The sequence below is a fragment of the Dendropsophus ebraccatus genome, chromosome 8 (genome assembly GCF_027789765.1).
Source record: "Dendropsophus ebraccatus isolate aDenEbr1 chromosome 8, aDenEbr1.pat, whole genome shotgun sequence".
In the NCBI taxonomy this organism is placed as follows: Eukaryota; Metazoa; Chordata; class Amphibia; order Anura; family Hylidae; genus Dendropsophus; species Dendropsophus ebraccatus.
The window spans coordinates 34,854,902-34,881,781 of NC_091461.1; the positions used below are offsets into that span (position 1 = coordinate 34,854,902).

The 26,880-nt window shown below is 42.9% G+C and overlaps 1 protein-coding gene across 1 annotated transcript; it reads right to left on the reverse strand.

The window, feature by feature from the left end:
* Positions 1 to 12,842: 12,842 nt before the first annotated feature.
* Positions 12,843 to 21,988, reverse strand: LOC138799238 (glutathione S-transferase omega-1-like). The gene is made up of 7 exons (XM_069980147.1): positions 21,883 to 21,988; positions 21,690 to 21,749; positions 18,512 to 18,620; positions 14,831 to 15,053; positions 14,194 to 14,295; positions 13,782 to 13,888; positions 12,843 to 13,108 (listed from the first exon to the last, which is right to left on the reverse strand). The coding sequence occupies exons 2-7, from the start codon at positions 21,718 to 21,720 to the stop codon at positions 12,952 to 12,954; spliced, it is 729 nt and encodes a 242-aa protein (XP_069836248.1). The 5' UTR covers positions 21,721 to 21,749; positions 21,883 to 21,988; the 3' UTR covers positions 12,843 to 12,951.
* Between the last annotated feature and the right edge of the window lie 4,892 nt (positions 21,989 to 26,880).

A 26,880-nucleotide genomic window follows, 5' to 3' on the forward strand; every position in this document is an offset into this window, starting at 1 on the left:
CCTGTAGCAGGCTCTATCAGAAGATTGAAGATCAGACTGCACGGAGGTAAGCTGTATACCACCGGCAGTCGGGCAGTGCGATCAGGACCCCTGCAGCGTCCCGATCGGTAAGTGCCCGGAGATGCTCCAGCCACTTACACTTAAACGCCGCCATCGCGGTGTTTAAGGGGTTAATGGCGGGCGGCCTGGCTGCAGATAGCAGCCGGTCCTCACCCACTATGGGGCGAGCTCACTCTGTGAGCCCGCTCCATAGCCCGGTACCCCGGCGGGGCTTACATTTACGCCCCCGTTTGCGCCAAGGCCCAGGCTGCTGGGGGCGTAAATGTACACCCCATGTCGTTAACGGGTTTAAAGGGAACTTAACGCCTACTGTAAACGGTATGTTGATATTTTAAGGCAAACCTATGAACTTTACAGAGACAAGACTAGGAAAAAAAGCTACTAAATACTGCCCTCAAGAAAAATGTTGAGGTAACTCAATGTGTTGATCCTTTTCAGCTCATCACTCTGCTTTCTGTATGCATGGCCATGTACTGATTTAAAGTGTCACTGTCGTTAAAACTTTTAAAATCCAAATCAACAGTAGCTGTGATATTTCTGGTTAGTTTAGCTTTGTCTTACAGCGTGATAAAAACAAAAAAAAAGAATGTATATGGCAAACTTGCTTTTTATCACATCTACAGATTTAGATTTTGAAAGTTAAAACAACAGTGACACTCTAAGTTTCTTCCAAAAAAATACCATTGCCATTGTACCGGCAGACAAATATCACAAAACCAAAAAACGCTATTCAGCACCTGCTATTGAATGGCTTATGTACGTTGCCCGCACAGAAAAGATCGATATACAACACGCATTGAGAGATGGGAAATATTTTTTAGACGGCTATGCTTATGTTGATGGTCAGCATCTTGCATTTGAATTTCAGGGATGCTTTTACCACGGCTGCCCCATATGGTATACGAACAAGACACAAACAAAGTGACAAATACCAGCTATGGGCAGCTTCTTTACACCTTTTTGATTAAAAAGCGCTACGTACAGAGTTGTGGCTACGTTGTATGCAGGATGCGGGAGCATGAATGGAATGAACTGATTAAAAAGATCCAAATCTCCAATCATTTCTTCTTGAAATGTAATTCCCAGAACCCTTAGACCCTTGTGATGCGTTTTATGGAGGGCAAACAAATGCAGTCAAACCGGCTGTAGGGGAGACCGACCATACATTATTATGATTTCACCAGTCTGTACCCCTTTGTCAACAAATCAGAAATATATCTCACCATCATTTATGACAATTTTAGGTACATAAAAAATTACTTTGGCATTGCAAAAGTGAAGGTCTACTAGCTGAGAGATTTATGTTTTCCTTTCCTGCTGGTAAAAATTAACAAAAAAGTTATGTTTTTCCTCTATGCTTCACATACGGTACAAATTCACAGATTACCGCCTGCATGCATAGCGATAAACGACGATCTCTGACGGGAACGTGGTGTACGATAGAACTTGAGATAGCCTTATAGAAAGGGTACAGAATCGCACACGTCTAAGAAGTGCGGCATTTCCCTGACACCACAGATAATCTTTTTGTGCCGTACATTAAATTACATCTCAGAGACAAGCAAGAGGCTTCAGGCTTTCCTAGTTGGCGCACGGACGATGCCAAGAAACAGCAAAACATTGACTCTTTTCTCAAAAAAGAGGATGTACAGTTAAAGGCCGAGAATATAGCTGTCAATCAGGCCAAAAGGCAGATCTCCAAATTTTCCTTAATTGTTTATGGGGAAGTTTGCTCAGAGATTTAATTTACCATGTACCAGCATTGTGAATAAACCTGAGGAGCTCTTTCAGTATGTCTGTCTCCCCTATCTTGAGGTTTCTGAATTCAAGGTGAAGTTAGGCGAAAATTTTTATTAAAGTATTGTATTGCCCCCCCTAAAGTTATACAAATCACCAATATACACTTATTAAGGGAAATGCACATAAAGGGCTTTTTCCCCTGTACTTAGCACTGCATCACTTCCTGGATAAAATGGTGATGTCACGACCCAATTCCCAGAGCGATGCGGGCTATGGCTGCTGGAGAGGATGATAGTAGGGGGATGCTCAGTGTCCCTCCAGTGCCCTGTGTCCCTCAGTGTCCCCCTGCCATCATCCTCTCCAGCAGCCACAGCCCGCACAGCTCTGGGAGTCGGGTCGTGACATCACCATGTTATCCAGGAAGTGGAAGTGCAGGGAAAAAAACACTTTATAAGCATTTTCTGTAATAAGTGTATATTGGTGATTTGTATAACTTTTGGGGGGCAATACAATACTTTTATAAAAATTTTCACTGGACTTCTCCTTTAAGTTTTATTAATGACGAAACAGCCGCTGTCAATTGGAAATACACAAAAGGACACCACACTATCAACAAAAACACAAACATTTTTATAGCCTGTTTTACAACAGCCTATGCCAGATTAGAACTTTACTCGCTTCTGGTCAGACTGCAAGAAAGATGCCTTTACCGCGACACTGATTCTGTGATTTTTGTGCATTGGGAAGGAGACTGGAATCCACCTTTTAGGTGATTATTTGGGGGAATTAATCAGTGAAATTCTTGCTGGCACATACATTACAGAATTTGTATCTGCGGGTCCAAAAACCTACGGATATAAAGTGAATACTGGTAAAATAATCTTAAAGGTAAAGGGCATTAAGCTGAATGTGTCTAATGCACAAGCCATTAATTTTGACAGTCTGAAGGATTTAGTTCTGGCCTATCACGAAGACAATGCCCCGGATACTCAAAAATTTTACATTGCGACACGGCCGCTGCATAAAACGCAAAGGTGTGTTTATGCAAAGAGGGTTATGGTAAACGATTTTACAACCCTTCCATTTGGACTTTAAATTCAATTATCGCACACTTACACCCGTCTTTTTTCAGAAGCGCTAGCAGGCCTTTCTAAAGAAACTCTGGATAACCGATAGACGCAACTAACCGTTTAACAGATGCAACTAAGCGTCGGCAAACTAGTAAACAGCAATTTTGTTTGCGTCACATATTTACACGGACTTTTAAAACTATGGACACCCACTTACAGCATCCACTTTCATGCATTTTAGACGGACCTTCCAAATCCGGAAAGAGTTAATTTTTAAAACAATTGTTGAAGAATTCAGGGACTCATTTATCACACAAACCTGATAATATTGTTTGGTTTTATGCGTGTTGGCAAAAACTGTACAATGACCTGTCTCATTCTTTTCCCAACATTAGGTTTATTGAAGGACTGCCTCATACTTTCATAGCTAATGAGCTATTTCCGCCTACTTTTGACTATTGTTGATGACCTCATCGAGAGCGCTAGTAAAAATAGTGAAATAGAGAAAGCATTTACCAACAACGTCACAGAAACCTTAGTATATTGTATCTAGTGCAAAATATTTTTTTCAGGGAAAAAAAGAGCTGAACGATAAATTTGAATACCAATTAGCGAGACAAATGTACCCGTGGAAAATACATTTTTTCTTAGAGGCTTTTGAGGATGCAACGCGAGAGCCTTATGGTCATTTGCTTGTGGATTTAAGAGCCAACGCTCCTAGGCAGCTTCGTTTAAGATCTTCCCACCGGCCTTACCGGCAGAAGAAAAATAGTTCAAAAAAAGTGAAATTTACAATGAGGCGGACATTCTAATAGTTGTACATAGTACTGACAAGATGTCAGAAAGAATCTGCTGAAATTTCTGGACTCTCTTAAAAACACTGGTAAAAGCCACTCCGTCAGTCAGAAAATCTATTTTGCGTGATGCGAGCGCTGATTTAATAGCCGCCATAGCTGAAATTGCTTAAAATGTTTTAAAAGGGAAGCCACCTCTAAAAGAGCGCCAGAAAAATATACTACAGAAGTGGCGTAAAGCTATAAGAAAGCTGTGTGATAAAACTTTGGCCGTAAAGAAAAAGAAGCGCTTAGTGAATCGGACTGGAGAATTCATAAAGTAGGTCCGCTACTGGGATTTGCTATTCCATTAATAACCGGCCTTCTCTTTAACAAATAATGGATTATGTGGAGAAAATGTACCCAACTACGAGCCCAATAAGATAAGTCAGGCCGCTACACCAACAAACAACGTCAGAGTGCAATACTACGTCTTGATAGCAAAATTGGTGACCTTTTACATCGAAACAACCTGCCTGATGATGTGAAAATTAAAAGATATAGATATACTGCAGAGATACTTGGTACTTGCTAAACAAGACGCCAATCAACTAACAACTTTAAATCTTGTTACGCCTCCTAATTCTGCTCATCAACAATTGCCAAATACAACCCCTAACAAAAGTGATTCTTTCTGTGAAATTGTAACTCGCGTTTTAAGAAAAATCTTCTGCTGCACAGACTCCTACAGAACCAAGAGATTGCTGCATGGAATGATAAAGGCAAATTTCTTTATAAAGGAGATGTTGTTCTGGACTCTAGCATGCTAGACTTGGTCCGTAACACGACCCAAAACCACGGTCTGCTAAAAAGCAAAGTACCGTCAGGATGGGATACATTTATGCACGCCATGGCTGACATAAATATACCCTCTACTGTTGTGGGGAATTCCTGTCACCCCTAAACAAAGCCCCCTGTCTATTCATCTTACTACACCGCTGGGGATAACACAGGGCACTTTGCTACCTAAAATAAGGACTTTACCATTTTTACAAACGGCACGGTTAAGGCCGTGTTCATATGGCGTAAGACACCAGCCGGGTCACAGAATGGCCGGTGTCAGAGAAGATAATCCCGGCCGGTACTGCAGTACCGCCTGGATGATCTTTACTGCTGCTGAATTCGGATGCAGGCGCATCCGTGCGCGCCCGCATCCAAATTCGCCGCTGCACGCTCCATCGTGTAAACTTACAGGTTCTCAACGGCCACTATTAGCGAACGCAAAAAACTGACGCGTCAGTTTTTTGTGGCGCCGCTAGGGATTCCTTCCAGAGTGTATACTCTCCGGCCGGGATTCCCTTAGCCTGCAGCACAATGTAGGTAAAGGATTAATCATGGCCGTGTTGCAAATCGGCAACAACGGCCATGATTAATAATTTACTTACATTGTGTGAACATAGTCTAACTCTGTAAATACTGATGTCTTGTATAATACAGTCATTGCATTTTTGTACTTTCTATTGCTTATTTTAACTTTAACAAATGTAAATTTATGAAATAAAATATTGTGCGACTTATACATCTTTTTTATTCAATAAAGCTTTTAAACTTTTTATCGACTTGTTTGTTTTTTGCGCCTAGTATATATACTGCGGGATGGGGTATATAGGCTATGGGATGTGAGGACATGTCCAGGCGTAATCCGAGGACATGTCCAGACATCTTTCCAGGATATGGGTGTATTCTCCGCCTTCTCAGAATAGTGTAAGCTCATTCACACGCTTCAATCACTTCGCTTCAAGACAAGAATCTCTCTATTGCTACTATATTCTCTTCAACTACACACACACATACACAGAACTATGGCTGGGGCTAGAGCTAAAGGTCAGTGCTTTATTAGGGTTACTTATAAGAGCAATAAGCGGGGTGCATGATGAATATAATCTGGGGGCTGTATAATAGGTTTGATATGGGAGGGGGTGAAAACGTATCTGTCATAGCAGATATGTCACATTTCTGTGGGCCGGGTTAACAGCGTGGGAAAGGGGGCGGAGGACCTGTCACTAGGGCTAGAGGCGGCGGGTTGATGAAAGGAAATGGGGGTGTTGCTTATCGGGTAAGGGTGTGTGGCACCTGTCACTTTTTGATTGACATAATATACATATGTTTCTCAACTAATGCTACGTTTACACAAAACGATAATTCGCCCGATCGTACGATTAACAATGTCGGAGTAACTTTTTTTTTTTTACATAATGATCAGCGTTTAGACGGTACGATATATCGTACGGAAAAATCGTTTTCAGATCTTCCGCCCGCAGCCCGGCCCGCAGCCAGGCCCGCCTGCAGTCCGGCCCCTGCTCATCGGCAGCCCGGCCACGCATCCTACAGCCCCCCCCCCCCCCCGCGCAGCCCTGCCAGCCCGATCGCGAGCTGGGAATTTCAAACAGCTCCTCTTCAGCCAATCAGTGCTGTCATGCATTGATTGGCTGAAGAGGGGAGCCGGGAATTTCAAACAGCTCCTCTTCAGCCAATCAGTGCTGAAGAGGAGCACTAATTGGCTGAAGAGGAGCTGTTTGAAATTCCCGGCTCCCCTCTTCAGCCAATCAATGCACTGAAGAGGGGAGGCGGGAATTTCGAACACCCGCTACGCCGAGCAGGTAAGGTATGCTTGTGGCCAGGGCGGCGGGGGCTATCGGAGACTAAAGGTTGGTGGTTCCAAGATATGACTTTACTTTTAGTACAGAGTAGCATCAACTATGTCTGCACAAAAAGAAAACAGCTATTAGTATTTGTATTATTTTTCCAGCTATTGGAAAAAAGCTATTGGTATTTGCATTATTTTTACTTAAAGGGGTACTCTGGAGGAAAAAATGGTGTTGGAAAGTTATACAGATTTATCAGTTACTTCTATTTCAAAATATCAAGTCTTCCAGTACTTATCAGCTGCTGTATGTCCTACAGGAAGTGGTGTATTCTATGCCGTCTTACACAGTGCTCTCTGCTGCCACCTCTATCCATGACTGGAAGTGTGTAGAGCAGTAGCAAATCTCAATAGAAAATCTATCACTTTTTGGACAGTTCCTACGTCACACCAGAAAGAATCCACCACTTCCTGCAGGACATAAATCACCTGATAAGTACTTGAAGATTGGAGATTTTTAAATTGAAATCATATACAATTCTGTATAACTTTCTGACATTTTATTTATTTAATTCTTCAGAGTACTTTAAAGGAGTTTTCCAGGCACCCCCTGTAAAATCTAAACTCCTCACGCACTGGGGGATGGTTACTGGCCTCCTCTCTGTCACATTTCTTCCCACTCTGGCTGCTCTCGCTGCCCCCTGCACTGTTCTCTGTTGCTGCTGATTACATCTCCAGCTTCCTGTTTGGACCAGTGTCTGTATGCTGCATATTCCTACAGTCCCCACAATGCCTTGTTCCCCTGGCCTGCCTCTGTAAACCTCCCACTTCCTCTTCCCACCCACAAACATGGCCACAACCCCGCCCCCCATCCCTAGCTCCTCTATTCCCAGCCTCCCTCCATCTATTCCCCTCCCACTGCACAGCTTAGTCCCCTACACAAGCAGTAATGGTAAATAATGACAACCCAGTCCCCTTATTTGGGTGTCCAGTGAATAAAAACTGCAGCCACCATTGTCTACTTTTAATATGGCATGATGCTGAGGGTTGCGGTTGTGCAACCTGGAGTTGCACAGCTTGAAAAATTACTACCAGCATCTTGTCCAAGAGACCATGATGGTGGTAGTAGTTCTGAAAGCTCTGCAACTCCAGCTTGCACACACACAACCCCCACCATCATGCCATGCTGATACTTGATGATGGTGATTGTGCTTATGAAGCATAGGAGACCTCGGACACCAGATTCAGCTATAACACATAGTCCAGCAGCTGACAGCAAGCAGCAACATCTTTCAGGAGCTTGAACTCGGCCAGGATCTTCCAGGGAGCATTGAAACAAATCCTTTCAGCTCCAGAAAGATGTTGCTGCTTGCTGCCAGCTGCTGGACTATGAGTTATAGCTGAATCTGGTGTCCGAGGTCTTCTCTGCTTCTCAGTTATTCTGGAGGAGAATCCTGTAGCATCAGACACCAGTGATCTCCTAGCAGGCATCTGGCATTGAAAGGGTGCCAAATGCCTCCTATTAGATCTGTGACATCTGATGCTGCAAGCAGCTGCTGATCTCCAGGATGACTGAGAAGCAGAGGAGACTGAGATCTTGCAGAGGAGGGAGCCCGACAGATAATATAGTATGTATTGTAAAACTGGGCGGGCAGAGGATGAGTGGGGCGGGCAGAGGAGGATTGGGGCGGGCAGAGGAGGAGTAGGGCAGGCAGAGGATGTGTTGAGGGGCGGGTTTCCCTGTGACAGAGAGGAAATGCATCACGTCTTAATATGGCACCTGTGGAACAGCACTGAGACGTGATGTGTTTCCTTCTTCCTGAACTACAGAACTTCCTGTGGGACTTTGAATCTTTGAAAAACGGGTAACATTACAGCTGTCCTAATGAGTGTAAATGGCAATGTTTATATAACTTTCCTTTGTAAGTGCAGTGTTAAATTATGTAATTTGCCCGGAGTACCCCTTTAACCCCTTAGCGACCCATGATGTATCTGATACTTCATGGTGCCGCTCGGGGTGTTCAGAGCGGGGTCCCACCGGGACCCCGCTCTGAACGGCGCTGATCCCGGCTGACACGTGGAGCCGGGCAGTGCCTCTATTAGCCGGCGAGGGTCCCGTTGCCGCGCCGGCTAATTAAGCCTCTAAGTGCAGCTGTCAAACCTGACAGCTGCATTTAGAGGCACTGCGCCGCACGTCCCTGGTGTCTAGTGGGACGGATCCGTTCTTCTGCCCGTGCCGGGCCTCAGCGTCGGAATGACACTGATCCCGGCTCGACAATAGATTGCTATGGCCTGCAGCAGGCCATAGTAATCTATGACCGATCTAATCAATCTTTGCTGTGTATATACACAGCATTGATCTCTATGAGAGATCAGTGCTGTCTATATACAAGTCCCCCAGGGGGGCTTCTAGTTACAGTAAAAAAAAAGTAAAAAAGTGTTTTTATTAATAAAAAATCCCCTCCCCTAATAAAAGTCCAAATCACCCCCCTTTTCCCATTTTATAAATATAAATTAATAAATAAATAAACATATTTAGTATCGCCGCACGCGTAATCGTCCGAACTATTAATTAATCACATTCCTGATCTCGCACGGTAAACGGCGTCAGCGCCAAAAAATTCCAAAGTGCAAAATTGCGCATTTTTGGTCGCATCAAATCCAGAAAAAATGTAATAAAAAACGATCAAAAAGTCGTATATGCGCAATCAAGGTACCGATAGAAAGAACACATCATGGCGCAAAAACTGACACCTCGCACAGCCCCATAGACCAAAGGATAAAAGCGCTATAAGCCTGGGAATAGAGCGATTTTAAGGAACGTATATTTGTTAACAATGGTTTGAATTTTTTACAGGCCATCCGATACAATATAAGTTATACATGTTATATATCATAGTAATCGTAACGACTTGAGGAACATGCATAACAAGTCAGTTTTACCATAGGACGGACGGCGTAAATGCAAAACTCCCCGAAATCAAAACAAATTCGTTTTTTTTTTCAATTTGACAGCGCAAATGATTTTTTTCCGGTTTCGCAGCATATGTTATGGAAAAATAATGCCTGTCATTGCAAAGTACAATTGGTTTCGCAAAAAATAAGGGCTCATATAAGACTCTAGCTGAAAAAATGCAAGCGCTATGGACTTTTAAACTTAAAATGGAATAAGCAAAAGCGCAAAAACGAAAATAGGCTTTGACCTTAAGGGGTTAAGGAAATTATTTGAGGAAAAACTTTAATTGCTGCATCTAATGAGTAACATGTTACCGAATGAATGATCTGCACAGGTTTCGGAACCTGTATTTGTTATGTAGAATTTTTTCATGTATACTTTTTCATTGCAGATTCAACGATAAACAGTGCAAAAGTACAAACGTCTTCCATCCACACACTATTAGGCTATGTTCATACATAGTAAGAGACCGGCCGTTCCGTGACCCGGCCGGTCTCTGAAAAGATCCTCCCAGCTGGTACTGCAGTACCGGACGGATGATCTTTAGTCCCGCAGAGTTCTGATGCGGGCACATCAGTGTGCGCCCGCATCAGAACTCCCAACTGCACACTATGGAGCGTAGGGCCGTAGCCGCATGCTCCTTAGCGTGCATTGACAGGGTTTTTTGCGGCCGCTATTCAATGAATAGTGGCCGCAGAAAACTGACATGTCAGTTGTTTGCGGTGCCACTAGGGATTCGTATTTTTTCGTAGTGTGAACATAGCCTTATAGTAGAACAATACAGCTTTGTTCCCAGTGCCCTTAAGATCTGCAAAATGAACAACCCCACAGAGAAGTCTCAGGGCAGTGATTTGTGTGTGTTGTTCAGTATTTTATTGTCTTTACACCCCCAGGCAGTCTTGCAGTTGTATACACACTATGGACATTGAACACAAATCTATCTCATCAAATATGTGTTGAAGTGTTGTCATTTAGGTTTTGTTTTTGTTTGTTTTTTTGCAGAAATGAATATTCCCATCAGAACCTGCGGAGGGGGGAGGGGCTGAGGGGGATGAGTGAGCAGGGAGAGCAGACAAGTAGACCTGCTGTTAGTAGACTATCTGGGCACATAAAATGCAGGATTCAGAGGTCAGTGCAGGTCTTGGAGCTTGGTGAGAGAAGATTGCAGGATGTTTTGTGCAGGGGTGACTTTTCTCCTAGGGGGTCTCAAGAGATCTTCAATGGTGGCGTGGCAATCTAGTGTGTAGCTTGAGATTCGAGGGATCTTCCTAACTATCATGTGCCATTATGGACTTTTTTGACATATTGTAGCCTTACATCAAGGTAAGGGGTTGACACACATAACACAGTTATAAACCCACCGTGCTGCTAAATGAGAGAGAAGAAGATAGGACTCTGGAATAGGGACTCTGTAAGCCAAGTACAGCAGCCATAGGGAGCAGATTTAAAGGGGGGTGTATTGATGATTACTTAGATGATCTGATTTGGGGTCCAATGTGATGGCCTTAGTAAATGACTAGATATTTACACTAGATAACAATCACATATTGGTTGTCATATTATAATGGTGTGAATGTTTTTCTTAAATTATTTCTGCTTATTAGATTTATTGGCAAGTTGAGAAAAAGTTTTTTTTCCTTCAAACCTGATACAAAGGCTAATGTGATACATGGTGCCCCCTCCAGTGGAGACTTTTATTATAACAGAGAAGAATTCAATGTTGGAGTGCGACATCTAGTGGACAACTTTTGGATTTCACCACCCACAATATAAATCTATTACATTTGTATATTGCCTGTGACTGAGAGATGGGAGGTGGAGACATAGCTCCTCAGTGTTTGGTATACCCATACTACAGCAGCTCCAATATAATTTTTGTAATTCTATGGACTGATTGTAACAAATATTATGTAGGATGTATAAGAAGGAAGGTCAAGGTTAGGATTATTGAGCATTTCTATTATATATTGCATCCAGGGACTCGCAATCTTTCGGGTACACGTCACATGTTACAAGTCTGTATGTGATTATAACCAGGTTCATTTTTTGTTAGCCAAAAGGTGTCCACATTTTCCAGGGACTGGAGTGTTGCATATACACATTGGTAATGCTTTAATAAACTGGAAAAAAAAACTGCTTTCAGAAATTGCTGGAGCCGCGCCATCTTTTCTCCGTTGTCCGCTCAGAGTTAAAAACATTGGAACGATAAGCTGGCTGGTAGACACTTTATATAATTGGTATACCCATACCTGTTTAGTATATGGTATAAGCTCATAAAATGTAAAAAGTAAAAAAAAAGAGTCATTTTCCCCAACACTGTTCAGTTTTATATCTGTAACAGGACAAGCAACAGACCGACAGTCAGTCTCTCTCTTATGCTGCCATCAGCAGGGGTCAGCATAATCAGGGTGAAAGGTTCCCTTCAAAGGTGTAGTTCAGCAAAAAAAAAAATTCAACTCAAAAAAACCTCACGTCTTTCAGTACTTATCAGCTGCTGCAGTAAGTAGTGTATTCTTTCCAGTCTGACACAGTACTCTCTGCTGCCACCTCTGTCTGTGACAACGACTGTCCAGAGCAATAGCAAATCCCCGTAGAAAACCTGTCTTGCTCTTCAGACTGGAAATAATACACCACTTCTTGCAGGGCATACAGCAGCTAATAAGTGCTGGAAGATGTACATTTTAATAGAAGTAAATTAAAAATCTCTGGCACAGTTATTTGAAAGAAAACATTTTTTGCTTAACTACCCAATAAATCGTAGGCACAGTTTGACTCTACAATACTGAGTTTGTTTTTGATATACAGTATATATGTGAGTGTGTGTGTGTGTGTGTGTGTGTTACTATTTTCCATTGTTGCATTGCTGTATGTATGAGTGATATGTGATTACCCATCTGGTAATGATAGCCCAATGTTTTTTATTGGGGCAATCTGATTACAAGGCAATATAAATACAAGTAGGGTGATTGCCTTTAGGGACAAGTAGATTTACAGTACTGGCAAAGTGAAGTGCCTCACCAGGCGTGGCGGCTATCTTGCCAGCTCTATCCCGCTCCTCTCTGGGTGCCAGAAAAAGCTGGATCCAGTCCTTCTCCCAGTTTCCCAGGCCTAGATCCAGCTTTTCCAGGCACCCAGAAAGGAGTGGCAAGGAGTTCAAAGGTAGCTGGCTGACAAGCCAAATGCCAAGCTTACCAAAGGGCTTTGCTATTACTGTAAATGTGCTGATTCCTAATTTCTTGCATGCTGTGGCTTAACTAAACTAATGTGTCAGCAGCTACATGTGCCCTTTTATGTATATATCTTAGATTGGGGTCACACACCATTTTGTTAATGCATTTGTTCCAATTTTTGAGCCAAAGCCAATGGTAGATACAAAATTAATGGGGAATACAAAGGGAGGATGTATACTTCTGCTGGATTTCCAAAAATGATGTAACACCAGGCTATTAAAGCGTCAAGTTTCAAAGGATGCTGGGCTTACGTATTCTTCCCTATACTCACCTAGGTGGGGAGGTTTAGCGTCCTTCCCCCTGCATCCTAGTGATGACTGTAGGTGAGCTGGACATCCTGCTATTGGTAGTGCAGGAATGGAGGGAAACTTTTTTTTTATATTTCTCAAAAAATCCTTTTATTCACAGTTTCAATATCTTCGAGATGAGAAAAACAGAAAGTGGCACTGATACTGGGATCACAGAGTTATTGGTGACTTTACTGGAGGCCGTAATCAGCCGCTTCTATACTGTCCTGACAATACAGTTTGTAAAAGCCCAAAATTACATCTGGTTCAAGCATGGTCTTTTTAACAGTGGGATCCTGTAGCATAAGCTTGTGCCAGGCATTGAAACGTGGCGTCTTCTCCAGAAAACTAGAAAATAAAATAAAAAAATTGATATAAATATGCTTTATCATTTTGTGTCTGGAGTACCTATAAAGACCTACGTGTTTCCATGGCAACAGACTACAAACATACCTTTATGTAGTCTGACCCTGTAGTCATATTGTCCCCACTAACAAATGTACAGTATATTAGGAAGAAGTAGGAGACAGATTGAAAGGAGTTATTACTGCGGGATTAAATTGCACAAGGTGTATGATCATACCACAAACACAAAATCCAGAAATACTATGAAAATTAATAAAATACATAGCAATAAAAAAAAAACTTCTATGCAATCGATATGTACAAAAAACTTCTGCAATGCCTCTGTATGATATTTGTATGTAATCTTAATTTGAGGACCCATTGACTTTTACTAGCAAAGCAGTTCTGCAAATATGGACTTCTTCCCATAAGGCATTGCCTGTAGAACTCTCTACAGTTGCTGGTGGTCTCCACAATGAGCAATGAGACCCCAGATATTGTATAACTACCATATTAAAAATTATACTGTACTAAGCTCATGACCTGCATGCTTAGATATAACCTCCTTTAAACCCCTACACCTTGACAACTTGCCAATAGCTAAGGCTCATGTTATATCATGCCGTAACAAGGGTGTGGTATCAATAGCTAAGCAAAAACATGTTTCCCCTCTTACTCTGTGGCATCAAAGATATTGAACCGTTCAATCCAGGGCCAAATCATGTAGTCGATCATAGACACGGCATCTCCACCGAAGTAGGGGCTGTTCCTCTTGGTCAGAGCCTATAAATAAAAATAAAAAGATTTTTAAATAAAATAGACATTTCATGCCTAAAACATCAAAACAGAATAGGCAATCCAAATATAAAACAATCATATATGTTAATAAAGGCAAGACGTAATTCCAGCCAGAACGAACCATCAGCCAGGAAGAGAAGAATGCTAAGGACTGGAAGGTTCCAGAGCAGCAGCAGCGGGGGACTGGGGTGGGTGAGTATAGCACCTTTTTTATTTTCACTCAGAGGCATTCACTAAAAACCCCATCCCAACCCAGAAAAACACTCTTGATAAATATAGAATGAAGTTACCTCTTCCAGTTTTTGGAATTTCTCAAAAGCCTTTGCCTTTAACTCGGTTACATCTTCTTTTTTCTTATTGGCAATGAGAATACTGTACAATGCATTGGCAACCTGAAGTAAAACAAAAACAATTTACTATACTTTAATATACTATAGATCCACACAGATAGTCTAGCTTGTATGGTCACATATACACTACCATAATTGGCGCTGATTTCATGGCACAATCCATGCTGTTTTTATCAGGGCCGAGTCCACTTAAAAAGTGACCATCATAAGTGCACCTGTACCTGTTTGTTTTTTTGTTTGTTTTTTCCATCCGTTTTATGCAAAAAAAAAAAAACGGATAAAAAAAACTGATGCATTTATGTACATCTGTTTTGATTCTTTTTTCCATTGACTTTCATTTAAAAAAAAAATCAAAATGCATCTATTTTTAAGCATACACAAAATGTGGTTGACCAAAAAACAGATGCGTTTTGATCCTTTTTTTTATAATGGAAGTCAATGGGAAAAACGGATGCACACAAATGCATCAGTTTTTTCATCCGTTTTTTGCATAAAACAGGTGGGGGGAAAAAACAGATTGCAAAAACGCAGTGTGAACCCACTCTTATTTGCTGTCTAAAATAGCAAAATGTCCTACCCCTGAGAAATGTTCCAGAAGCATCTTCTGTTGTGCCTTCTCATAGGGATCGGCCGGGGTCAGCTTTTTCCCGGGATAGGCTTCATCCAGGTAATCACAAATAATTGTGGAGTCAAAGATGATTTTACCATCAGAGGTTTCTATACACGGCACCAACCCCAGAGGATTTTTCTCAAAATACCAGTCCGGCTTACTTAGTAGGTTAATGTTGATGACTTCATGTCTGAACAGAACAGGAAAACTAGTTAGTAAAGGGAAATCAGGTTTTTATACACGTTAAGACGGTCACATTGAAGTCACAATAGAGGAACATATAGAAAACTTCGGAACCCAAGGCTTTCATAGATCTTTGGTTTCTCTATAATCGTTCTTTTGCATCTGCAGGTGACCGACTATAGATAACAAAACTTTTCAGTAAGGAAACCTATGTAGGGGGTCAGTGGTAAAGTAAAAGGAAGGATCATATTAAAATATAACATTTATTCATAGTTACTCTTAAAGGAGAAGTCCGGCGAAAATTTTTATTAAAGTATTGTATTGCCCCTCAAAAGTTATACAAATCACCAATATACACTTATTACGGGAAATGCTTATAAAGTGCTTTTTTCCCTGCACTTTCTACTGCATCAAGGCTTCACTTCCTGGTGATGTCACTTCCTGGATAACATGGTGATGTCACTTCCTGGATAACATGGTGATGTCACTTCCTGGATAACATGGTGATGTCACGACCCGACTCCAAGAGCTGTGCGGGCTGTCGCTGCTGGAGAGGATGATGGCAGAGGGACACTGAGGGACACAGGGCACTGGAGGGACACTGAGCATCCCTCTGCCATCATCCTCTCCAGGAGTCGGGTCGTGACATCACCATTTTATCCAGGAAGTGACATCACCATGTTATCCAGGAAGTGAAGCCTTGATGCAGTAGTAAGTAGAAATGAGCGAACCGGGTTTGGGTTTGAGTCGATCCGAACCCGAACGTTCGGCATTTGATTAGCGGGGGCTGTTGAACTTGGATAAAGCTTTAAGGTTGTCTGGAAAACATGGATACAGCCAATGACTATATCCATGTTTTCCACATAGCCTTAGGGCTTTATCCAACTTCAGCAGCCACCGCTAATCAAATGCTGAAAGTTGGGGTTCGGATCGACTGGAGCATGCTCGAGGTTCGCTCATCTCAAAAAAGCACTTTATAAGCTTTTACCGTAATAAGTGTATATTGGTGATTTGTATAACTTTTGGGGGGCAATACAATACTTTAATAAAACTTCGCTGGACTTCTCCTTTAAATCCAGGATTTGTGGTAAACAGGACAAAAAGACTGAACTGCAGGAATAGGAGGCAAAGAGGGTCCCATCATTCTTCGCACTAATCTGACCACTCGCACCAATAAGGGCAACTCGGACCAATCCTTGATTCTTAAGGGTTTTCCAACTTTGAAGAACACTGGCAAAAATTATTATTAAGAGGTATCAACCAATATCATATGTCTTGTAATAATGATGAACAGCATGTGAGACTTGGGCCAAAGAAGAAATCCATCTGGTCTTGCTCACTAGTATAGACTTGTAAAACAGTTTGGAAACAAAGCACTAGAAAGTATATGAAGTGTGGAAGGTAAGCCAGAATCACATATCAGAAATTCAATACATATTAAAGTGAATCTATGACCAACTACTGAGCTGACAACACTGCTGAATAGATATAAATGAATTCACAATATATCTGTGTGGTGTCTGGGTCTGTGTTTTTAGTTTAATAAAAAAAAAATACCTTTATTTGGACTGTGAATGGTGTCAAAGAGGCGGATCCTATTATTCTCTGGGCCCTAGCAGCGCTATGCTTTACTGTGCTGTATGCCTTTCCTTTGCATAGTACACTCTCCATACAGCACAGTGAGGTGTATTCACATTCACAGCACAAATAAAGGTTTTCTTATGAAAAAAAAAAAAACAGACACAAACAACAAAGGTAGGTTCTGAATGCTTGTATTCATATCTATCCAGCTTGCAAATATATATTTATATGTGTGTGTGTAATATATTATATATACACACATACACACCAAAGCATGCCATACAGGAAACATAGGGGCACTACAAGGACAATCAACAAAAATCCACAACAGGCTATTCAGTGAAACAAAAGTCAAAATGTCCTGGAGAAGAAGAGGGGGTAAGAAACACTAGGGTAAAATGCTCCTGCTGTTATCCTACATGAATGCAGCTTCACCAGGGATTATGTATATATGTAAATATGTATATTTTTGCAGTGCCTTTCATTATAGAGCACTGTACATACAATAAGGGGTTAACATACAGAATGTAACATTAAGAAAAGCTATCAGCTGGTTAGGGCTCGTTCACACAGAGCAAAAGCAGCTGAATTTCTGCGCTGAATCAGCGCTGAAATTTCAGCCGTTAAAATAGGTGCAGAGCTTATTTCCATTGTGTTGAATGGAAATTCTGCTCTGCAGTTCACACAGTGGAATTTCCGCACTGAACTAATCCGCTTTTTGCCAGAAGAATGAACATGTTCATTCTTCCGCTAGTGGAAGCCTATACAAACCAATGGGGCTCTGATTTTCTGTTTCAGCGCGGAATACGCGCGCATTCAGCGCGGAATACAAGCGGAAATTACGCGCTGAATCAGCGCGGAAATGGGGAAAAAAGGGGGGGGGAGGAGGATTCTAGTATATATTCTGGTATAGTCTAGTTTACTTGCCAAATACTCGCTGAATTTCAGCACTGAATGCATGCGGATTCAGCGCGGATTCCTCGAGTATTCCTCTCTGAATTTGTCAAGAGCTGATTACGAGCTGAACACTTTCCTAGCAGAATACGCAGGGATTCTGCTTATATTCTGCTTATATTCTGCTCGGAATTCAGCGTCAGTTGATTTCAGGCGGAAATATTTCCTCGCGTAATCCGCCCCTTTTGCTCTGTGTGAACGTTAGACTAATCTAACCTGCTGATATGTCCCTGCTGCACAGGAGACAGCAAGGAGGAAGGTAGGTCTCTTACCTTCATCCCCGGCTCTGTTTCGGTGCAGTTAGTCTTGTGCTTCACGGTTCAGTGAGACCATTAGGAGCACTGGGACACCTGTTAGGAGCACTGCCCGCCCTCGCAGCGCCAATTCACCCCTTTCTAATGATAATGAATGGAGCGGACGGCACGTATCAGCGCTATGGCGGTGGGACAGTGCTCCTAATGGGTGCCCCGGAGCTTCTAACAATCTGACCGGACCATAGAACACACCTAACTGCCCGAAACTGCATCTCCTGTGCTATAAGGTCATTAGATTCGTCTAACCTGATGATAGTTCTTCTATAAAATAAAAAAACAAAAAAAACTGAATAAAATAAATGGTATGCAGGGGAAGAGGCCTGCCAGTGAGGGCTTATAATCTACAAGGGTGACAGACAAGGGTCATAGTAAGGGGGCAGCAGGGGTCATCTATTGGTATCATCGGGCCTTCTTTGCATATCTTTTCCACTCTGCTATTTTTTTTGGCCCTGTATCACAGATGGGTTTTAGAGTAACTAAGAACAAACATTAAACTTTACTCTTTTTTTCGATCTTTGATCTTTGTTCTGCCTCTTAATGACGGAGTAAAGCAATAAAGCTACAAAGAATACACACATGTATAGACATAAGTCAGAATCTTCACAAATTTACCTACTTGATTCCCTTGGCTACCAGGACAAGCAGCGCTCTTTCGACATAGGGGCAGAATCTCATGCTGTAAAGACGAACGACCCCCTGTGGTACCGGCCCTGGGGCCGCGCTGCCTGCAATGCAACATATCCATTCAGAATACAGATAACAAATTGTCACCGATCATACAGTATAAAAGACTGTAGGACACAGGGGTGTCAAATTCAGGCCCTCCAGCAGTTGCAAAACTACAATTCCCATCATGCCTGGACAGCCAAAGCTAGAGTTTGACTCCCCTGCTGTAGGAGATGAGAGAAGGGAGAACTGCGGCTCTGGCCGTCCAGAGCTATAGCTGTTGCCTAGAGCTGTCATGGTGGGAGTTGTAGTTTCGCAACAGCTGAAGAGCCACCGGCTGCAGATCACTGTATTAGTGCTGACGCCCAGAACACTGCATTAGAGCTTGTTCACACATAGTCATACAACTATATTATTACATTGTATAATCTAATAACAGACATATGAGAGAGATATTTTTCATGTTTATGAGTGGAAAAACCTGCCATGCCCTATAAAAGCACGAAAAAACAGAACAACTTTTACCTGTGGGATAATAATATGGTTGCATGCACATTGGGGAGCGTCTTATATTTATCTGTACACACCCTGTAGGGAAGGTGCCCCGGATTAGCTACCTACTGCTGGGTCTGTTGTATTACATGGCAGATGCCATCCTTGTAACCCATGGACAACCTGAGAACACTGAAGCTTGTTGGCATCCCTTGGCACTTCTTACATCCACAAGTGGTGCGACTGTGACAGTACTGTTGCAAGAAATCCTTGGGACTGTTGGGTTGCGGAAACTTTTGGGTTTTACATAACAACTGCGATGCAAAGCAATCCACTTAATGCAACGCTCATCTATGTGACCGGGATGGCCTCATAGACTCATATTGTGTCGCCATCTCAGGCATGTGACACAAGGCTGCGAGGGAATGCACTAACCACGGATTTCTACTAAATTGTTCTACAGATCAATCAGGGTCTGAACACTGAGGCTCCAGCCAATTAAAGGATTTTATAGGTCTCTCTAATATACGTACAGTATTAAACTCTAATGACAGTGCCCATTTAGAGGGAACCAATCATGAGGATTTAGGGTTCTGCGTTCCAGAAGAATGCTGCAGCATTTCCTACCATATAAGCTGCTTGTTTGTTGTTGCCTCTGTCTCCCCGAAGATGTAGTTTTATTCCTTCCCGTGCTGTATGCAAATCAGTGCTAACTAGTCAGGTGGGCGGAGTCCCGTACTAAGTACTTATTTCAGCTAAATTGAACTTGATTTTTCAATCCAAAAGGTTCTGTGTGGTTTACGGGTCTGGGCGAAGATTTCCAAGTAAATGACCTGCCTCAGATCGCTTCGAAACAAGCTAGGAAGCATAACTGTACTACGGGCGTATGTTCGCGGTTCGTACGCATCCAGCGCATGTCGATTTTTCCCACACCCGTAGTTTCAGCCGCACATGTACGGCGGCGTAAGAACTGCGGACGGACTCATACGCAGTGTGAACATAGCCTTAGGCTGGGTTCACATTACGTATATTTCAGTCAGTATTGTGGTCCTCATATTGCAACCAAAACCATATATACTGCATTGATCCATTTTCTTGGCGCTTGATTGCCACAGCAGCAACTGAGGCCTAGAAGAGGCCTCAGGCTGCCTTTACAAGGGGTCGGCCTCCCACGATTGCATTAGAATTGACAGCGGCATCTAAACAGCTCTGTACCAGCAGCTAATAGCAGCTGGGAGTGGCCCAGTATAAAGAGGGTTTGAGTCATGAGGCCTCTCTATACCTCCTTCTTTGTGACACCATGATGGGTCTACAGTTCATTGAGGTTCATTGGATTTAAAGGGGTACTCCAGCGGGGGGGGGGGGGCATTTTTTTCCTGGGACCAGGGAGGAGGTGGCTAAGGGAAGCGACGTCCACTCACCTCCCCGGTACCCAGCCGCTTCCTGGTGTCTGACGCGGGCCCGAGGCGATGCGTCTCAGGTCCGTTCAGCCAGTCAGTGACGGAGGCGGGATCCGTTTCAAGTCCACTCAGATCCCGCCTCTGTCACTGACTGGCTGAGCGGACCTGAGACGTATCGTCTCGAGCCCGCATCACATACCAGAAAGCGGCCGGGAACCGGAGCGCCGCGATACGGGACCCGCCGCTGGAACCGGGGAGGTAAGTGGACATCTTTTCTTTCAGCCACCTCATCCCCAGTCCCAGAAAAAAAAATGCCCCCCCGCTGGAGTACCCCTTTAAATGTTTTGGTGTTGTATGAGATGCTGTCACATTTGCAGCTGTTGACCAGATTAAGGTGGAACAGGGATTGGCTTTGATTATTCTGGGTAACATATTGTTCTTCAAAAAGTAAGACACACAAAAGTCACACCTACAGGATCTGCAGCAGATTTGATGCTGTGTTCAGTTATTTAAATAAAATCTGCTGCAGAAAATCAGCTGCAGATCCTGTAGGTGTGAACGCACCATTAAACAGCACTTTGAGGGATATTTCCTTTTCACTCCCCAACAATCTGCACTGACACTGGGCGTCCTATGGAAATGAATAATGAAAGTGACACCCAGCCCATACTGAGGGATTCGGCAAGTCTACTGTGTCTGAATGTAAATAAATGATCACTCCTTAGTAACTCCTAGTCACTAGTAGACCGACCACCTTCTGCCCATGCAATAAGCTCATTATGGGTTTGCCAGGTATATGCCATCATGACTGGTATCTCAACATAAACTGGCTACAAAAGAGACCATGTATATGTCTTTCTCACAGGAAGTAACATGGTTGCAACATCATAATCACCAGCTCTGGGACAGCTGACAAACTCTGCAAAAGGTCATCTACCAGCCTGCCCACCGCTATGCAATATGGGGGGTGTCTTCAGTCTGTGTAGCGTCATTATAAATAAAATTACCCTTGATATATAAAAAATATATATATATTTACTGATGTCTGTAAACTTCTTATAAACTCCCTACAACTGAGCACAGAATCAATATTACATATTGTCTATATCAGAAGGACGTGCAGTATGTGCATTACAGAACTGACTAACACCCAGCGTGCAAACCCATTAACCCTTTAAACCCCATTATAAAATTAAAGTTGAGGTTCTTGACGTTCCTTCACAATGTGACACTTACCCTTGGTGAAACTCCTCTGTGATCCGGTCATTGCTGCAGACTGTCTGGTACTGGAGATTCCTGTATAAGAAGCAGAGAGCACATGGATATTGTGTGTATATATATATATATATATATATATATATATATATATATATATATATATATACTAGTCTAGCAGTTCTGTGTATGTTGTAGACACGGCCTGACGTACCAGAAGGAAGCCTGTGTATGACAGATCCGTCTTCCCTGCAGTCTCTATCTATGTGTCTATACCAGTCTCCTCCCCTCCCAGCTAATGGTTAACCACAGTCACAGCTCCACCAGGCGGAGATCTGCTCCATCTGCATACTATTACATAAGGCCTTTTATACGGTTGCATTTTGTAAGTTTTATACAGTGGATACAATATAGCAGATGGTGTAAATTGTTGATATCAGCAACGACGAAACAAAGCATTGTTAAACAGTGCAGTTTATATCAGTACAGATTGTTCTCTGATGAAGGACTCGTGTAGTACAATGTATTCAGACTGCAGACTCATTTCTGACATTTTATGTTGTAGCCTTGTACTAAAATTGAAAAATAAAAATCAAGGTTTCCACCATCATTCCCTATAACGAGAATGTGAAAAAGGAATTTTAGATTTTTTTTTGCAAAGTTAAAGGAAAAAAATTCACATTGAAACCATATGACGCTTGAAATGTAGTTCTGGGGCCCCTTGTGTGTCGCAATCATCTCTGAGATGTATCTACACCAGTGCTTCTCAGTTCGTCCTCAGGCCTCACCAAAAGGTCATGGTTTGAGGATTTCCTTAGTATTTCACAGGTGATATAATTATACTCAGTGCATCAGGTATTATCACAGGTGTTCTTTGTATGGGAAATCCTCAAACCATGACCTGTTGGTGAGGCCTGAGGACTGGAATTGAGAAGCACTGGTCTACACCATGACTTGAGTCACCTGTTGTAAATTCAGCTGACTGGACAAATTCGGAAAGACATAGCCCTGTCTGTATAAGGTCTCACAGCTGACAATGCATATCAGAGGAAAGTCATGGGGGGAAAGAACTGCTTTGTACAAATGAGGTTGAAGTGCATGTCTCCTGTCCTCATCCACAGTCTGCTTGTTGTTCAGGTTGTGTCATTCTTCAGTAAAGCTCATATCTGGTGTTTGATGTGCATTGCAGCGCCCCCTGAGACTGGTATCTCTGGCCAGCGACATGGAGGGGTATGCTGTTGCAGTGTTCGGGTCCCCGTAACAAAGCTGCCGAAGTGGTATTGATATCGTTGGGTCGCTATTATGGACTTTACTATAGGTGTTTCTTATAAAGGGCTATCATGTGTTCTTAAAGTGCCTCTGTTGTTTCAAAAAATTAAGAAGTTTTGGTCGGTCCTAGTCTGAGTGTTCAGACCCTCAACTAGCAGGAGAGGACCATGCTGCAGTGCAGTCCACTCCTGCTCTGTGTAAAGAGTCAAGCTCATAATGTAACTCTATGGAGCCCATCTCTTTTTCTTACACACAGAGCGGGGAAACTTTGTCGTTTCAAAGTGTCTGAGACGACAGGTACACTTTAATGTGTTCAGTTCACTGACTGCAAGCATGCACTGATGGGTTTCTGCTAAGTCATTAAGCCACAACTTGTCTCATACCTTGGAGACAATCATGGGTCGGTATGGGACCCTACTGGACATTATCATGTCTTTGTAAAGTCAATAAAGTTTTTCTATTGTGTGCTGAAGGGTTTATTGAGTTTGCTCAGGGAGCAGTATAAGTGGATGGAGGTGGGGCTGGTACAGTACAGAGCCAGCACATTCTCTAGTTTGGCTGCCTAGATATGGTGTACTGTATACTATACTGTTATCAGGGACAGGGGGGTTCTCCAAAGATCCTCCAGCTCCTTAGAGAAGGTTCTATGTTCTATGCTTTCTTTCTGTCCAGTGATCATTGTCATAGTGCCAATTAACCTCTTGGGCTCACAATATTACTCTGACAATATTACTTTATTTTCTCTGGAGGACCCCTTTAAAGCCAACCCATTGTTTCAGGTGACTTTTCAGGTTCTTCCAAAACTGGTGTGTGAAACCTGATGTCTATGGTGTCTGCCATACACCGAGGAGGAGTCCTGCACTTTTGTGTATAGTGCACAGGATATAAAGGAGCGGCAGCATGGAAGCCATAATAAAACTGTAGTCAGCTGTATAAACTGTGTATAAAAGTCCTGGTTTGTCTCTTTACTTCTGTCTACCAAGACCCCCCCCCCCTCCCCCCCAAGGGTATGCACACACTACGGAACCCGGGCAGATCACCGCCGCTCGCATCAACAAGCTCATAGTATATTGGAAAGAACACATTTATTCATAATGAAGAAGGACGGCAACTAACCAAGAAAGGAAATGGCTGGCTCCCAAGCTCCTACTGGTTAAGATGTCACATACATATTCATTCTTATTTTGATTGGAGTAACATGTCAATTCCATGTTCTATTACCCAGTACATGGGCAGCTAAGGGTGGTTAAAGGGGAACTATTGTGCATGGGGTGCTGAGATGAAGGTATGTATCTTCCCTTATCCTCTGCACCCTTCCCATTCAGTGTAAAGAGACATGCCTTCATCCTCAGCGCCCCATGGGCAAATGGGAGCTATTAACAAGTTAGATTGATGCTGCGTTACACGGAACGATTATCGTGCAAATTCGCACGATAATGATCGAATTCAAACGATAATCGTACGTGTAAATGCTGCGAACGATGAAACGACGAACGAGAAATCGTTTATTTTGATCTTACAACATGTTCCAAAATCGTCGTTCGCAATAAGTTCGCAGATCGTTCCGTGTAAACAGTCGTTCGCCGATTTAACCAATGTGTGAGATAGGCTTAAGCGATCTAGAACGATCGCAGAACGAATTTCCGTAAAATATATCGTACCGTCTAAACGCTGACCGTTATGAAAAAAAAAATTGTTACTCCGACATTGTTAATCGTACGATCGGGCCAATTATCGTTTCGTGTAAATGCAGCATAAACCAACCTGCTGATAGTTCCCTTTCAAGCAACTTTTTATTTAGATTAGTAATTTATTATCCAGACTCCACCCAAGTAGTATCCTTAAAGCTCATGGCCTCAATTGTTCCCTTCAAGGTATCTCAACAACTTCTACAAACAACATCCTGCACACATTCTAAGCTTAACCAATTCCATCCTTAACTATTACAAATTGTAGTAGGCAAAAAGCAAGTCCGAAGGTTCCAAGAAGTATATTTAAAATATAGAAGCATTTATTGGATGAATTAAAGAATAATATGATAAACTGCATGAAAATACTTTTCGGGAATGTACTCAGAATTACAGCCTTAGGCTATGTTCACACTGCGTATGAATCCGTCCGTAGAGCGAACCGCGAATATACGCACGTAGTTTTGAGGTTGATGCGTTCGCTTGAAAGTATACGATATACACCCGCACAGTGCACACTACGTATGAGCTTACGGCCGGATCGTATACGGCGCCGTGAAAAATGAACAAGACCATTGTTTGAGGACGGAAATGTTGAAACTTACGGCCGTGGATTTCCATGCGGTCCCGTACGAAGTACTTATTTCAGCCAAATTGAACTTGATTTTTCAATCCAAAAGGTTCTGTGTGGTTTACAGGGCTGGGCGAAGATTTCCAAGTAAATGACCTGCCTCAGATCGCTTCGAAACAAGCTAGGAAGCATAACTGTACTACTGGCGTATGTTCGCGGTTCGTACGCATCCAGCGCATGTCGATTTTTCCCACGCCCGTAGTTTCAGCCGCACATGTACAGCGGCGTAAGAACTGCGGACGGACTCATACGCAGTGTGAACATAGCCTAATTCACATTACGTATATTTCAGTCAGTATTGTGGTCCTCATATTGCAACCAAAACCATATAAACTGCATTGATCCATTTTCTTGGTGCTTGATTGCCACAGCAGCAACTGAGGCCTAGAAGAGGCCTCAGGCTGCCTTTACAAGGGGTCGGCCTCCCACGATTGCATTAGAATTGACAGCGGCATCTAAACAGTTAAAATATGTGGCAACGGAGATCGCTCTGTGCCAGCAGCTAATAGCAGCTGGGAGTGGCCCAGTATAAAGAGGGTTTGAGTCATGAGGCCTCTCTATACCTCCTTCTTTGTGACACCATGATGGGTATACAGTTCATTGAGGTTCATTGGATTTAAAGGGGTACTCCAGCGGGGGGGGGCATTTTTTTCCTGGGACCGGGGAGGAGGTGGCTAAGGGAAGCGACGTCCACTTACCTCCCCCGTCCCCAGCTGCTTCCTGGTGTCTGACGCGGGCCCGAGGCGATGCGTCTCAGGTCCGTTCAGCCAGTCAGTGACGGAGGCGGGATCCATTTCAAGTCCACTCAGATTCCGCCTCTGTCACTGACTGGCTGAGCGGACCTGAGACGTATCGTCTCGGGCCCGCATCACACACCAGAAAGCGTCCGGGAACCGGAGCGCCGAGATACGGGACCCGCCGCTGGAACCGGGGAGGTAAGTGGACGTCTTTTCTTTCAGCCACCTCATCCCCAGTCCCAGGAAAAAAATGCCCCCCCGCTGGAGTACCCCTTTAAATGTTTTGGTGTTGTATGAGATGCTGTCACATTTGCAGCTGTTGACCAGATTAAGGTGGAACAGGGATTGGCTTTGATTATTCTGGGTAACATATTGTTCTTCAAAAAGTAAGACCTCCTGGAGATGATCCTAGGTTTTCCAGTAGAATATCCTTTAAAAATGGATCATGTTTTAAAATATTCCAAAGTTTATCCAGAATAGAATATTTTGCCTGGTTGTATGCATTCAACCTGGCTGAGCTCTTTCCAAAGAGTTCCTAACCAAAGAAGCGGGGTATTTCTTTAAAGCAAATCTTTTGCATAGGATTTTATTTTGAATCCTGGAATCACTAATCTTAGAGCAGTTGTGTCATATACAATAGAGTTGTTCGAACTGAACATTACAAGGCTACTTCTTGTAGTTAATACCTGGTCCGAATTTTGATGTTTTTGTCATGAAATACTATAATGTCCAGAAATGATGAACTGTTTGAGACATTGTAGGTAGGGATGGTCCGAACCGAGTTCTGGTCGGGTTCGTACGAACCCGAACCCTCAGTAATGATTCCCGCTGTCTGCCCGCTCCGTGCAGCGGGCGGATCCAGCGGGAGGACCGCCTGGAAAAATGAG